The following is a 14,676-nucleotide window of genomic DNA, read 5'->3' as shown; positions in this document are numbered from 1 at the left end:
AAATGGGAATAAACCCGAGGAGCAGAGTGACAGCTGAATACCTGTGATCACTTCACTCTACTCATGTATGCATTTTTAACAGTCTGACAGATTCACCTCACAGTGATGAGATGTACTGAAGGTTTTGGACGCTGTTAGCTGCTGCAGATTCCAATATGCAATTTGACATTATCGTGAGGAACAGAGCCCTAGTGAAGCTTCCTGACACCCGGGTCGTGGATTTGTTAAAGAACCTCTACACCGGCTCCAAAGGCCGCTGTGTCTCCTTTGTAAACTAAGGAGGAGGGGCCATCCATCGACAGCAGCAGGGTTTGGTCTAAATCCTCTGTGTTTTACAGGATCTCTGATTCTGCTACAGCGTGAGAGCAGCCTCATCAAAATGTGTTCTAAGCAGCATAGTGTGATACGAATAAATACCCGTATCGCTGACGAACGTGGACACTTTGTTGCAGAGCTCACAAAATGATTGAAGTGAGCAACTTGCTCAGAAGCTGGAAAGCTGTTAAAGGATTTGGAGAATTTTGTGTAGTTGCTGTATAATGAAGGGGAGAAACTTGTGCTGTATTCAATCATATGAGAATTCCAAGTAGCATGAAAGACTTCACAGGTTGCAACCATCAAACCAAAGTGCTGAACATTTTATACAGGTTTTTGTTCTTGGTGATAACCATTTTGAGCATTTCCATCGCTGTAGCTGTGTGTGTTAGCAGTGCCAGACAGTAGAAGGTGTGCTGGCTGACTTTGTTCCTCTTCACCCGCTGCCCCAGACACTGTGGGTTCTTGTCAGACAGGAACCTGGGGGCCACGGCCCCTAGATTCTTGTTAAACAGGAACTTGTGGCCAAGGTGAGGCGGCTGCAAGTAAAGTATTCTAGCAGGCAAAGAATCGTCTGTCGGGGACAGCTCTGCTCCTCCTTCACATCCTCACACCTTGCGTAAAAGACACACAGACCGAACAGCTTTTGCTCTTGGCTCTGGAGACCACTGATCTCTGGATGGTTTGATTATACAGAGAGACAGATCCTTGTCACTGTTCTTTAGAAGTGACATCCCTGCAGGAGGAGGAAAAAAAGATGTTGTATGCAACATTCTATAACATCCAAGTCTCAGTGGAGTCTCAAATATTGAGCCCTGCCCGTGTAGTACACATAGCTTTTAAATTCCCTACTTCTGGATGCACAGTCTTACTTTTTGCAACGCACATCAAATTTTGTGCCTGGAGTTATACATTTCTGTTTTCTGGCTCAGTATGAAGGACTTTTGGTAAACAAATGCTACTTCAGTCAAGCATATGCTGCACTTCTGCACATCAGCCACTAGATGGCTCTTTGGTTACTCAGACGGATACATGCTGTATCTAAGACACTTGGACGTATTATATAGCTTTGTAGCCATACAGACAAGTAGTTGGATCTTCATCTTTGACTTTATTCTGTGTTTTTGCCTTTCGACTTATAACTACTACTCAAACTCACTAACTTCCAGGTGAAGGGAAATTAATTCTCCTCAGATGAAAACAACTGCAATTGTTATTTACCAGTAAATATCAGAAAAACACTTTCATTTCACAGCTAGTTTGCCTACAGATCATGTGTCTACTCATTGTGTATCTAATTCTTCCAACTTTATCTGCTTATTTTTCTCTTAAATGAACCAAGTGATATGTTTTCTGTTCTACTTCCATTTTCATTACATGTCATGTGGTTATATCACCGGTTATCAGAACAGGGAATCAGTTTTGCTGGACTCGCTCAGCATAAGAACTCTTAGAGCTCCTTTACATGCTTTTATTATCTGTGTAACCATCTAAAACGGCTTCGTTTTGTCTGTCGTTGTGAGCACACACATTTTTCCTTAGAGAAAATATTTGCTCTCTACTTCAAACTGAAAGTATTTGCTCGCCGATAACTGAAATCATTTAGCAGGTTGTAGTTGTAGTTCTACAAATATGTCACTGCAGCTCTGGGAGCAGAAAACCCACTGGTTGTATTCATCCTCACTTTTTTTTTCTTTTCTTTTCTAGCCATAGCCTCGGGCACGTTTGCACCAAATGTGTGTGTGTTAGTTGAACTCCCGAGTGTTTACTCCTTTGGCTCGGTTCATTTGGTCAGGTGAGAGCATTTCAAGTAAAGTAGCAGCAAATAACAAGCGCAGCAGAAATGTGAGGCTCTGTTCCACGAGAACTGTGTTGTAGCTCAGTAAAGAGCTGAGAACGAATGGAACAGGCTCGAGGAAACAAGCTCGAAACATCAGGTTTTGTGTTATTTCTATGCATTTCTCACATCTCATCAGACTGATGGATTGTTCATTTCATAATGCATCAACCGTAGCTGTGCTAAGTACCTGAATGTCTGTATCATGTTCCTCTCCTTTACCTGTCTTGTTTTACTCTCTGCCCACAACCCCCTCTTTATATATATCTTTCTTTTGTCAACTGTCATTGTCATTGATTCATCTTCTGAATAAGGACTTTTATCTGATAGTGAATGTTGTTTATTCATCAAATTAAAAGGACAATACATCGATTTAATATTGCACATGCTGGCTAAAACTTGGGTAAAAGTCAAAGCAGCAGAGGTATCCTTACATTTAGTCCAGAGTATCAGTCAAGCTCCAAAATCACTGGTTACACAGGCTTGTCAGTTAAAGCACTACGATCAGTGTAGATGTTAGGGGAAAAACTAGAACAGCTGTCATGTCCCATCAAATCATTGAATCAAAATCAGTAAAGGAGCCAATACATACAGTATACTTTCACCCTAAAACAAACCTTACTAAGCTTAACTGGATAGTTGGCTGTTACCTTTTAATACATTACCATCAGGTCAAAGCACAGAAAAGGTGGGAGAAAGCACCCTCATTAACTTCAATTACAGTGTAAAAGATGACAGTCAGATAGTTACACTGTATGTTGGTGAAAATCAGAGACGGACTGACTCAGTGTTGGTTTCCCAGGGCAACAATGTGCAGTGGGCCCCTATTGACACCCCTATTTTTCCTTCCCCAACACTTTGCATTGTGTATGTATTAAGCACAGATTTATTTATTAAAATTCACTTTGTAAACACAACATGAACAGAAATAATAAAGGCCTTTAAACTTGATTTTAACTGTAGAAGACGGGGCCTCAAGTTAAGGTGTAATGCAGGTGTTGCCTTTACGGCCCTATCATTCAAGTTTATAATGCGCTCCAGTGGTGATTACAGTGCAGACAAACACATTTATTTTCAATGATCTGGGAGAGAGTATGTAAAATGGGAGTTGGTATCAAGTTTAACAAATAGCATGTAATCAATCAAACTGCCTTCTAACTCTCATATCACAGCCTCTCCCCACGTCTGACTCTACATCTGCCTGTCTGCCATCTGCTCTGCAGCTACTTCAATAATAGCATGCAGCTGCAAAGGAGGGTGGGGGGGGGGGTGGAAGGAAAAACCCAGAGGGCCGAGAGGTAAAGGCAGGGCGGGCAGGCAGGCGGCGAGGGGGGGCGGGGAGGGGAGGGAGGGAGGAAGGAGGAAGAAGTGGGCGGTGAAAGCAGAGCTGTGATGCAGACAGCGAATCACATGAGCAGAGATCTGTTTACAAATTGAGGGCTGTGGACGAGAAGTGGAGAGGAGAGACGAGGAAGCACAGAGGAGGAGAGTGAATGTGAGGAGAAAACACAGGAGCAGAGAGGGGAGGCTGGATCTGAAGTAACACTGTCTTCCTGTGTTGTACACCCCCCCTGTGCTCTTTGTTCAGAGCAGGAAGGCAGCGGATGAGATGAGTCGCTGCTCTCCACAGGAACACTGAGGCTGCCTCGCTGCCTGCCTGGCTGGCCGTGCTGCCGGGAAACCCATCCATGTCCTTCCCTTTGTCTCTCAGTAATTGGCCACGGCAGGTTTTCACAGCTAGAGAGAAGGAAAGCAACGTGGAGATCTGAAAGGAGAGGACAGGGGAGAGAGAAGAAAGGAAGTGAGAGGAGCGAAGAAGAGGAGGACGGCAGGGAGAGACTCGTGACAATGTTTTGACGGCGAGACAAAACAAAAAAGCAGGGACTGCGCTCGGCCAGAGGTACATAACAAGAGTGTTGGATGGGATTTGGAGTGTATTTCCTCTTACTGTCAGTTACATTGGTGTCTTTTTAATCCACAAGGCTCACAGGGTCATCTCCAAGACTGTTTTCTTCTTCTGTCAGTCAAGATTACGCAGGAATACTTATATTTCTGTCTCTGATACACTTACAGTTGCTTGGGAGTCTGAATCTCAGCTTGGGTGGATGTTTGTGTCACGTTTTTGGGAGTAAATCATCCCTGTAGATTGAGGTCTCAGTGTTCAAATGAAGCTGATGCCTTCCTGAGGAACTGGGAGTCTCTCCTCAGGTCTGCTCACCTCTGACCGCAGGGGGTACACACTGCACATCAGCTCTGTCAACTATCAGGGTAAACTAGTGCCAACCTGAAAAGTATTGGATGTAGGGGTCAAAGCTCCTTCTTGTGTGGAAACCAGACTTTGTTATGTTGGACAGGTCACGAACCCAAAAGTTTCTGGATTTATCAACCGAACAGCCACACGTTTAATGCATCCTGTCCTGTGGTGTAACGGTAAGTCTCCTGGAGCCAGTTGCACCATTTTTCAAGTTCAAACTTGGCCCAGTAATAATGTAAGTGTTTACTAAGTGGAGATTTACACATCACTTAATTAAACAGAGCAGCACCGCACAAACCAGTTACATTTTATACGTGTTTTGCCATCCCCAGTGGCGGATTCAGGCTGCCTGAGGAGAGGGGGTGGGAAAAAAAAATAAAAAAGGGCACCCGCTGAATGCAGTGGAGCACCAGTGCACAGAAATTTGTGATGCATTTATGGGGATTGGCCAGCGGTGGCAGCGAGATGGCTAACTTACCTTGGTGCCGGTACCATGAGGAAGATGACCAGCATGTCTGTGAGGACTTCCTCTGTTACCGCTGCCTCTTCGATAGCATAGTGCACATTTCTGCTAACTGTTAGTGCTTACTAACTGTTAGTATCGCTCAGGCTGTGTTACCAGCTAACACTAGCTGACCAGCTGTAGCTACATCATAACTTGTGAGCATTTGCTAAGATGGTGCTAAGCAACTTCCCTTGCTGGCTTGCCAGAGCGTGGTCAATCGACATTGGTTGATATTCACAGAGGCCTTGTGTTGTAATCCAGGCTATGTTCAGGCACCCGCAGCCTAGTGTCCTCTCCTGAGCCAGATTTTTGCCATCGGGACCAAGTGGTATACATGCTGGGTTTGTGAAAAAGAACATGAGTGGCGAATTAACGTCCTACACTGAAGCACAGGCTGTTTTCAGTTTTACAGGGGCTTACCCTTGCCTATCTGGAATGGGGTTGTGTCTTCTCTCCCAAACTCAGGTGTGGTGAATGAGGGGGAGACATTGTCGAATGTTCGGAATCTCCCTCAGATTCTATCACCCCTACCCACATGCCTTATCACACCAGTAACCTACGTGTCTCCACACTGCCACACCGATACACTGGTTGTTTCAAATGCATGGCATACATTGGTTAGAGGCACCCCATGGAGGGATGGGCTTGCTTCTGTCTCCCCCTCACCTATCTCAGGTGAGATAAAGAAAGGGAGCCGATGTCTGACACTCGTCCCTTCCTGGGCTCTCATTTTTATGTTTACTCGACCATGGCTCCTGATAGCTGCATGTTTGCCAGAGGCTTTATGGGCAAACCCCTCAAGCTGACATGCTTACTCATACAACTGGAGTTACATCCTGGTAACTACTATTTTCTACAAAAGAAACTTTACCGCTGAAATTACTAAAACGTTTAACTCCTAATATGAAAATTTTACATGTGCTTATGACTCAACGAGTAAGAACTATAATCACAATGTGTTTATAATGTGTGCCGCTGTCAAGACCTCTAAAGGAATTTTTTAAGAAATCAGGTTCTATCATTTTCCAACCAAAGCACATAAAACCAGAGCTACTATTCTTCTTTAACAGTGCTCAGGCACAATCCGGTCCAGTCTGCATGCATTTGCACAGTGGCCTACCTTTTAGCGTTCCACTATCAATGATTTACTAACATCGTGCTAAGATTACAGCTGCCTGCTCCTGCACCCAGACCTGCTGTCGAACCTTAGCTAAAAGCCCCCACTGCACAACTGAAGACATTACCTTCCTGCTGTGACCCCTGTCCATTAAAGAATGACTTTTGAACCAGAAGGTCACCGCACAGTATACTGTAAGTTCTGGCACTTGACCTTAACAAATAGTTAACTGCTACGGTTTAAGGCTTAGTGTGTCGTGTAGAATGAAAAGTGCCATGTTCAAGCCCCTCCGGCTGAAATCACTTCTCTCTCCCCGAGCCCAAACTCCAGTGAGTAACTACTCTCAGGCCAAGACGCAAGTGGAACACATTCCTTTGTGACGTAAGGATGGTTGTAAAAGTTCACATGAAAGTGCTTTGCAGCGTTGAAGAGGTGCTTGGGCCGTGGGATCTATGAACTTAGTACATGCATGTAAGATTTCTCTCTTGGTATGGCCACTGGGCAACACGAGGATAGTAATCACCAGTAAAAACAAAAATCTAAATTCTCCCTGAATAGGCTCTGCCCTTCTCTATCTTGACTTAGTTTGATCCTAATTATTTTGGACTTGTGGCATAAAGATTTGACATCACATTACATTCATTGGCAGGCGCTGTTGTCCATCCTTCCATCCCCATGCTTTGATGTGTCCCTTTTAAACAAATAGCTAAAAGCCTGTTCAGTGCTACTGTACTGTGATTGAGAAGACATTGATGATACAGTGCCCAACTGCAGTCCAAACATCCAAATACTTTGTGCAGCTCAAGAAACCGAACAGTGTAGGCAGTATTACATTGTGATTTCAAACAGGTCTTCACTGATGCAGTGGTCTTGGAAGATGCACAGATACGTACACACACATATGCCTCATAAACTCCTACCCCACATCCACACCAGTTTGTCATGGAGACCTGTGTGGAGCATGGAAGCACACTGTGATGGAGCTGAGTGGGCTGATATCCAGCCAAGTGGACACAAAGATCATAGAAAATATCCACAATGAATCCGCTAAGAGTGACGGGCCATTATGGGCGACCTATGCTCCACTGAGTATGAAAACCTGTATTGCAGGATGTCCAAACCTTTTCCCTCGGAGTGACCAAACTGAAACTTAATTGTCGCCACGGGCCAAAAGTCTGTGTTGTGTTGTTAAGGTGAAAAATGATTCTAGGATCCCTTAACTGACTGACTTCCTGCACAAAGTGTCACTCTGCCATGCTCAGATTATATTAAATAACCAAAAATAAAACAGCATGTGTGTGTGTGTGTGTATATATATATATGGGCAGACTTTGGTCCATGGGCCCATCTTTGGGCATCCCTAGTTTATTGTAAGAAGAAGATACACACATGTTCATGCATAGTGCACCACTACCCATCTGGGGGCAGTTGATTATATCATTCCTTGTATCTTAATCACAGCCATCAGAGCTACTTTATTCACAGAGCCACAATGCAACTTAAATGCATTAGTTGTTTTTTTGACTACTCAGGGTTCAGCACAGCAAGTTGTGACATTATCACCTTATAAAGGTGTAATGGCCAATGTGTTACCAAACACTTGCTTATTTATACATCCAGCAGACATGTGCAACATAAGCATAAGAGCAATTAGTGCTAGCACCAAATCAATGTTCTAGTTCTTTTGTTCTCGGCCAACTCCTGAGAAATGTATCTGCCTCTAAATGCTCCTTTATGTTCACTAGCTACTTGCCAGCTGTATCTGTATGCCATTTGTTGCTGGGCAGGTATTGTACTGTGGGTTTGTCAGAGCTTTTTAAATGAAAACCGCCGCCTGCTGTGGCTGAAAACAAGGTTGAGGAGAGTTGTCAGACTGAACCAAAACAGTGAAGCTGCCACTGTAAACCCAACAATGGGCGTAAAGATGCTAAAATATTGTCCAGATCCGAGGGGAACTCCAGAATTGTGTGACAGAAATCTGTGGGTTTGTCACATTACACACAGTCATTTGAGCCGTTGCATTAGTCTAACCTTAGAAATTCAGCTGAAAGGCTAAAATAAACTGTCAAAGTAGTGGTCGACCAGCTCTTTGGTATGCAAGCTGGTCACCACAAAGCAGTGGGCTTTCGGGTTTGTTTCAGTAACCCAAGACGGGAAGAGAAAGAGTCCAATCATCAGATCATTCATAAAGAAACATGGAAGCTCACCCACACTAGTAAAAATATTAATGCTGTGTTAATGCTTTCAAATGGATTCACTCGCGTCTTACTGCACTTTGTGTGGCGAGTCATCCCATTTGTCTTTGTCATTTCTGCTGTGTTTCTAAATGCCACATGATGTCGGCTACATTCCTGACATGTGGACTAACTGACTGTAGCTTTGTTTACTGTGGCAATGCATAGTTAGAAAATGACATTTTCATATCGTTTCCGACTGCATACACATTCTTTTGTCACTGCAAAAGATGACAGAAGAATGTGTATTTGCACCAGGACCGACAGGGAGCTCCTGTCCAGAGTGCCTTGTTCTTTGTGTGAAGACAAAGTCGAGTCAGAACACAGCAGGTTTAGACTCACATACAGGCCAATACCAACCTTTCATGAAAATATCAGATGTTAATATGATGGGGTTTGATTACCATTTGTATTTATTGTTGAAATTCTTAATACTTCACCCTCTGTAAGAAGTTTAAATTTGATTTTAATGGGCCTCCACACAAATATGCATTAATATACATTATTGGAATACTTGTAGTGGCATGTTATAATTGCATATGCAATGGACGGTTCAGAACGTCTTTGTCTAAATACTGTTTCAGAGGCTTTTCACTCTGACAAGAACACAAATTTGAGGAAATATTGTGCTTTTGTATGCTAAAAATCATCTGTGATTGCTGTGAAACTGTTCTGGTACTGGTGTAGCCCAATACATCCACACTTCTTTCTTCCTGGTAGCCAAACCATGTTGCTTTAGCTGTATTAATACGGCCTGCATGTCGTCCTCTCAGGGTGTCTGTGTGACCTTGGATTGCAGAACGTAGACTCCTACTGCAAGATGACATCTGAAGAGCTCTTCCACCTGCCGCTCAACGTCTACATCATCATCCTGGGCATCGGCCTCTTCATCCTCATGCTCAGCCTCATCTTCTGCTGCTACCTGTTCAGGTAAAGGACAACAGACAAAGCTGAGTTAGAGCTCCTGTACAGGATTCACACAAGTGTCAGACAACTATACATCATTCAGTTTAATTCATCCACTTCTGACAGGATGATCAGACAGATCGTTAACCTGTAGCCTTCAGTGCAATCCAGTTATTTTCTGAAGAACTTCTTTGTTGTGTCCACTTTTTCTCATCCTGCTTCATCTACTTACACATTAGTGTAGTTTTCTTTCAACAACCCTGACAGAAATTGGTATAGAAATACTTCTGATTAACTGCTTCAGACTACCATAAAGCCTATAGCTTATTAACCAACATGTAAATCACTAAATAGTGCAAAGGCAAGTTTATATCCTATACAGAACATGACAGAACAAAATAAGGCGACGGTCGTATTCCCTAGCAGCGAGCGAATATTCATCCATAGCCGGACTTGCCAGTTGGGCATCATATGGTACCATTTGGCTCGGGACAGTTGGTATCAGTCACATGAGACTACCAGCCTAGTGGAAACCACCTAAGTTGCAGTCTGGGCCGGTTTCACATGTACAGACCGTATTGGTTGACTCTGTGCATTAGCAGGCAGCATTGTCCGTTCTCTGAGAAATCTTCTTTAACCACTTTGCAGACAATGCAGAGGCATCTCATTGTATTTCATGGAAGCACACCACAGCATTATCTGTTCACAAAGGTGCAAGCGAGCACTGCCTAAGGCTATTACTGACAGGTTGGGATTTGGTCAGTGAACTACTGTTGACTTCCAGAATTTCTGGATAGACCTGATCCAAGTGTTCCCGCTGCTGTGTAGGTTATGCTTTGTTCATATATTTGGCTAACAGACAGATATCTGACAGATCTATGAGAGACTGTGGGACTATATAAAACTGGTAGATTTATTGTATTTACTGGAAAAAGTTTATTTCAAGCATACTTGGGTGCCAACAAAGTTGTCTTGAACACCTGTAAAATCAGTGAATTCCAGGAAAGTTTCAAACTTGAAAACTATTATGAATTATGAATACAGTTTTTTACTTGACTTCACTGAGCCCAAAAAAACGGGAATCTATTCATGGTTCATCAACTTATGCTCAGCTTCAGGACGTCAGAATTCTTATAGGACACGTTGTTGGAAGATGTTATAGATCTGCTCGTGGTGAGCACAGATGCACAGGCTGTTACTTGAATCTGGCATTGTGTGAATTCCAGGACTGCTTGAAGCAGTATCTCAGCTGATTCATACAGCATGACAAGACATGTCCTGAGGAAGACAGATGTGGAGCCACCTCGCACATAATGGAATTTTTAGGACTCAAAATCACAGCCTGATATCTCTTTCTTGTGCTTCACAGACTCAGGCGACAAGGTTCAAGAGAACAGTACGGTTACAATGAGGTAATATGTTAAGACTATATCCAGCTTGATGTCAAATTGTAATGCAGACTACACATCTTCTTTTCTTTTTCTGGTGGAATATATGCATTTTGTCACAAATCTGTTCTTGTCAACAGGTTGTTTTGAAAGGAGCGGGGAAGAAGCTGAGCCTGCTTGGTGTAAGTTGAATACAGGGTGAATGGGAGGAGCACTGTTAGAAAGCAGTTTAAAGGAAGTGTGACGAGCAGCGCTATCTGGATAATGGGATCAAATGAATGTGGAAAACGTGCTGTGGTGGTTTAGTGACTCAAATGAAGCAAAAAGGAAGTGATTTCTACCATTTTCAGCAACACATTGGCTACTGTAACAAGCTACAGTAAGTCTGTAATTAGCTGGGAAAACAGGGAAGTGTATTTCACCATTACGTTTGGCAAAGTTGCCCAATTATAGCTTAAAATTGTTGCACATGTAATCATTGTCTGACTCACTGCTGTAACTGATGGCAGAGGATAACCACACAACCAAACATTACATGTTCTGTCATTACCTGGATGTTAAACAGAGTAAGGCATGTTTATTTCTTGTACACCAAATATAACAGTAGAATATTGTTAGGGCTGCTATTACGTACTGTGCAGCATTTGTACGAATAAGGAGTTATAGCAGTGATCAAATTACTGCAGTGCAGTCATGGAAATTGTATTGGTGACTATTTTAGCATAGAATTACACAGTGGTCTTTGCTGAATGGATGTGTTATCATCTGACTCTGTCAATGCTTTAAACTGGCTGAACTGAGGAGTTGTGTCAGGAGCTACTGTATTAACTGAAGATAGTTAAGCATGTCGGTTTTGAACTGATTTCATAACCTGCCGTTTCCCCATTTCAGCAAACATGTGCGGTGTGTTTAGAGGAGTTTCGCTCCAGGGACGAGCTTGGAGTGTGCCCATGCTCCCATGCGTTTCACAAGAAGTAAGTTCAGTAACCTTGCTTGGTAACTGTCAAACTGTCATGAGTTCAGACATTTGACTCCTTGTTTGTGAACATGTATAACTGTATTTCAAAGTAACAGTCAAGTGAAAAACTGGATTGATTGATTTAATGAATTGCCAATCATACAGCTGAAGATGCAAACAGTCTTCCATTGAAACTCTGTGGGATGACACTTGTGGAGCAGCCAGTGTGTCTGCAAATCCATTGTCAGCGGCTCCATAAGCTTCACTTTTTGAAGCTCAAAACATTATTTTGGCCTCAGTTTCCTAAACTTTTGGTGAATACTTCCTAATGTGGAAAAAATGTTGACTAACCAGTTCAAGGGAATGACTCATAAATTCCACTCTGTGATGGATCTCTGCCTTCAAGTTAACAGCTGAAGCAGTCAGAGGGGCAGGAAAATTCAGAAAACGATACTGAGTAGCTTTTTCAGGGAGCCCTGCAGAAAGTGTTGAGCTGATTCCTGACAACATATGTCCTTGCATGTTTGAACATGAGCATACTTTGTGTAACTGAGCCCTGTTTTTGCCCTGTAGCATAGGTGTGACGTTGACAACTGTGCTTTTGGACCGGTTTGTGTCTATCAGACTGACTTTTCTCTACCTGTTTCACCAGGACCTGTGAACTGTACAAATATCCTGTACGTCTGTCGGTTCCGCCCTGTTTCACAATTTCCGTTTCTCGTCTTGATTGCTAAGGTTAAGGCCTAGACCCACCTGTGTGACTGTCTTTGAAAGGCCAAATGAGGTAATTTGTGTCTCATCTCTCTGCTTTCCCCAGGTGTCTGCTGAAATGGTTAGAAATCCGCAGTGTCTGCCCCATGTGCAACAAGCCCATTTGTCGCCTCCAGCCTGACCCCCCACAAGCACCTGAGCGGCCACAGAGTCTCCTGGAGGTCTGAGAGGGGAACATACTGTATGTCCAGCAGTACTTCACACTCTCCAGTCAGTCTGCACCTGTCGTTATAGAGCATCCTGTTTCACTGCTCCACTGATTGTAGTTTTAGTAATGCAAACATTTATTAAGGCAGAGCTCCTTCTATTATCACATGAGGTCAGGTGTGAGTGCAGAGCCAAAAACCTGCTGTACCTGACTATATGGAGGGAGGTTATATAGTTATGATAGCAGATTAAGGCTGTCAAGCCTAGATCCTCCAATTTTCAGTACATAGTCAGATGCTTAAGCTCATGTACAAGTGCCTTAATGCTGCATATCCTCTAAAGGTCACTAAGAAACAAACTCAGACTGGGTTATATTGGTTTCCAGCTAGATAATTTCACTTGTGTGTATATTGGTGACAACTGTTTAATGAAGAGAGCTGTGTTTGCTCTACTGGCAGGGTCTGAAGGTTTTATTTGACAGTCTGAGCTTTTTTTTTAATATTAAGGGAGAACAGAGGAAAGGAAGATATAGAAGAACTGAATTGCAAAGATTTTAAATGAGTTCACTGCCCTCAGCAATTCTCACAATTGAATGATCTATATCATTACTTTTTGTTAAAAATAGCACAACGCGATGTTTAATCTCTGCTGAATGTACTGTATATATTGTCATTATGAGAGACTACACCTGTCAGCCGTGGCACACAGCGATGATGATTCATAAAAAAAACTGTTTACTTCTTGTTATAAGTAAAGTTATGTAGGAAACAGTGAATGAGCGTGCACACAGCCCTAAATGTTCTGGCTCCACTTCACTGCCGGGCTGACGGTGTGCCATAAATTCTAAGCGCCAGCCTTCAAAAAGCTCCTTCTCCACCCTGTGGATCACATTACAAAAGCTACGTCCACATTTTTGGTAGCAAGAATCCCACTGCCGGCCTTTCTGAATGGGCTTCAGCTGAATGAATTCCTTAGCCTGCAGGAGAACAGTGGTTAGCTTCACTCGCTGAAGTTTGATTTGATTTAATGACTTGATTATCTGCTGTGGAGGAACTTTGGGGGAGATTTAAAAAAAACCTGTCACTACAACCAGCTAGTTGTGCCATCCAGACAGTTGTGTTGGTCTCACAGCATGTTGGAGCGTTTGTGCTGTAACTCAACTAAAAGAGATTATGTTCTGTTCACAAAGCAGCTCTGCCTCTGAGAAATGTTTGAATGACAAACTCCAATCTGGTCATTTTCAGTTTGCCCAAAAATGACACGCAACGCCACATGAATATGATGAACCTAAGAGCCTGGAGCATGGAAAGAAGAGGAGTCAACCAGCCGACACCAGCTTTGAAGATATCAGAACCTCCTTTGGCTCTTTGCTGCCCCAAATTTGATGGCAAAGGCAGAGACTGTAATAAAACATGTGCAGTTGTGGAACTTTTAACAAAACAGAACATAAGTAACAGAAATGGTGTGCGTGAGTGTGTGTGTATTTTGGCTGTAATCCTCCACTGTCTCCCAGTCAGCCAGCTCTAACTCAATATGAGCAGACTGGAGTTACAGTGTGTTGCCAAGCTGAGTGAAGGCAAGACATTTGAGTCACATGGGATCTGACAGACAAGCCAACTACATGCTGTCACAACTACATCCTGTTCAGCTACAACTGAACTCAGAAGTGACTCGACCACTAAAATAACACATATATACATGTTTTTTTAAGTTATTCTTTGGGAACTGTTCAGTAAAGGTATTGTGTGTCAGTGATGCTAAAACACTTTGACTGTCATTTGTCGATAGTGTGTCATCGTTGCCAGTGGGACTGAAGTGGACCAACCCTTTTTCAGTGAAATCGTAGCTCCCAGTGTCGAAGAAGTGCTCTGTACTGTAGTGATATAAATAGACACACTGCACTGATAGGAAGAGAGCCTGTTTGAGCTGGTTTCTTGTCTGAGCATGTACCCTGTAATATACCATGAGTACTGTGTAAAATTGTAAATGCTTTTACATTTTCTGACTTTAGAAAAACAATACATAACCACTGTTTTGATAAGGTCGTTTGGATCCAAGGCTTTTTTCCCCCCTCTAGTTTTGCTACATGTTGACACTTAAAACTGTTTATTTATATATTATCATTATAATATATGGAAAGGTTATACCATTGTACTGTTGGTGCCCTGTCTTTGTTTAAAGAGGTTTTGGTTGATCTTACCACCTGTGTGTGTGTATGTGACTGACGGGTTTCATAAAGTGCCA

General features: G+C 42.9%; 1 protein-coding gene across 3 annotated transcripts; it reads left to right on the top strand.

Annotated features, from left to right (window-relative positions):
* The first annotated feature begins 3,590 nt into the window (after positions 1 to 3,590).
* LOC121614356 (RING finger protein 122-like) lies at positions 3,591 to 14,581 on the top strand. Of its 3 annotated transcripts, none has more exons than XM_041948179.1 (7): positions 3,591 to 4,052; positions 9,036 to 9,192; positions 10,538 to 10,580; positions 10,697 to 10,738; positions 11,448 to 11,530; positions 12,332 to 12,466; positions 13,677 to 14,581. In XM_041948179.1, exons 2-6 carry the CDS (start codon positions 9,083 to 9,085, stop codon positions 12,450 to 12,452), a joined length of 399 nt encoding a protein of 132 aa, XP_041804113.1. In that variant the 5' UTR covers positions 3,591 to 4,052; positions 9,036 to 9,082; the 3' UTR covers positions 12,453 to 12,466; positions 13,677 to 14,581. The 3 variants fall into 3 exon arrangements, with proteins under 3 accessions (XP_041804113.1, XP_041804111.1, XP_041804112.1); XM_041948177.1 differs by lacking the exon at positions 3,591 to 4,052 and adding an exon at positions 4,062 to 4,582; XM_041948178.1 differs by lacking the exon at positions 3,591 to 4,052 and adding an exon at positions 4,062 to 4,582 and having other exon boundaries at positions 12,332 to 12,495.
* Positions 14,582 to 14,676: the final 95 nt, after the last annotated feature.

Source organism: Chelmon rostratus, chromosome 11 (genome assembly GCF_017976325.1).
Source record: "Chelmon rostratus isolate fCheRos1 chromosome 11, fCheRos1.pri, whole genome shotgun sequence".
NCBI lineage: Eukaryota > Metazoa > Chordata > Actinopteri > Chaetodontiformes > Chaetodontidae > Chelmon > Chelmon rostratus.
This window is presented reverse-complemented; position numbering and strand designations above follow the sequence as displayed.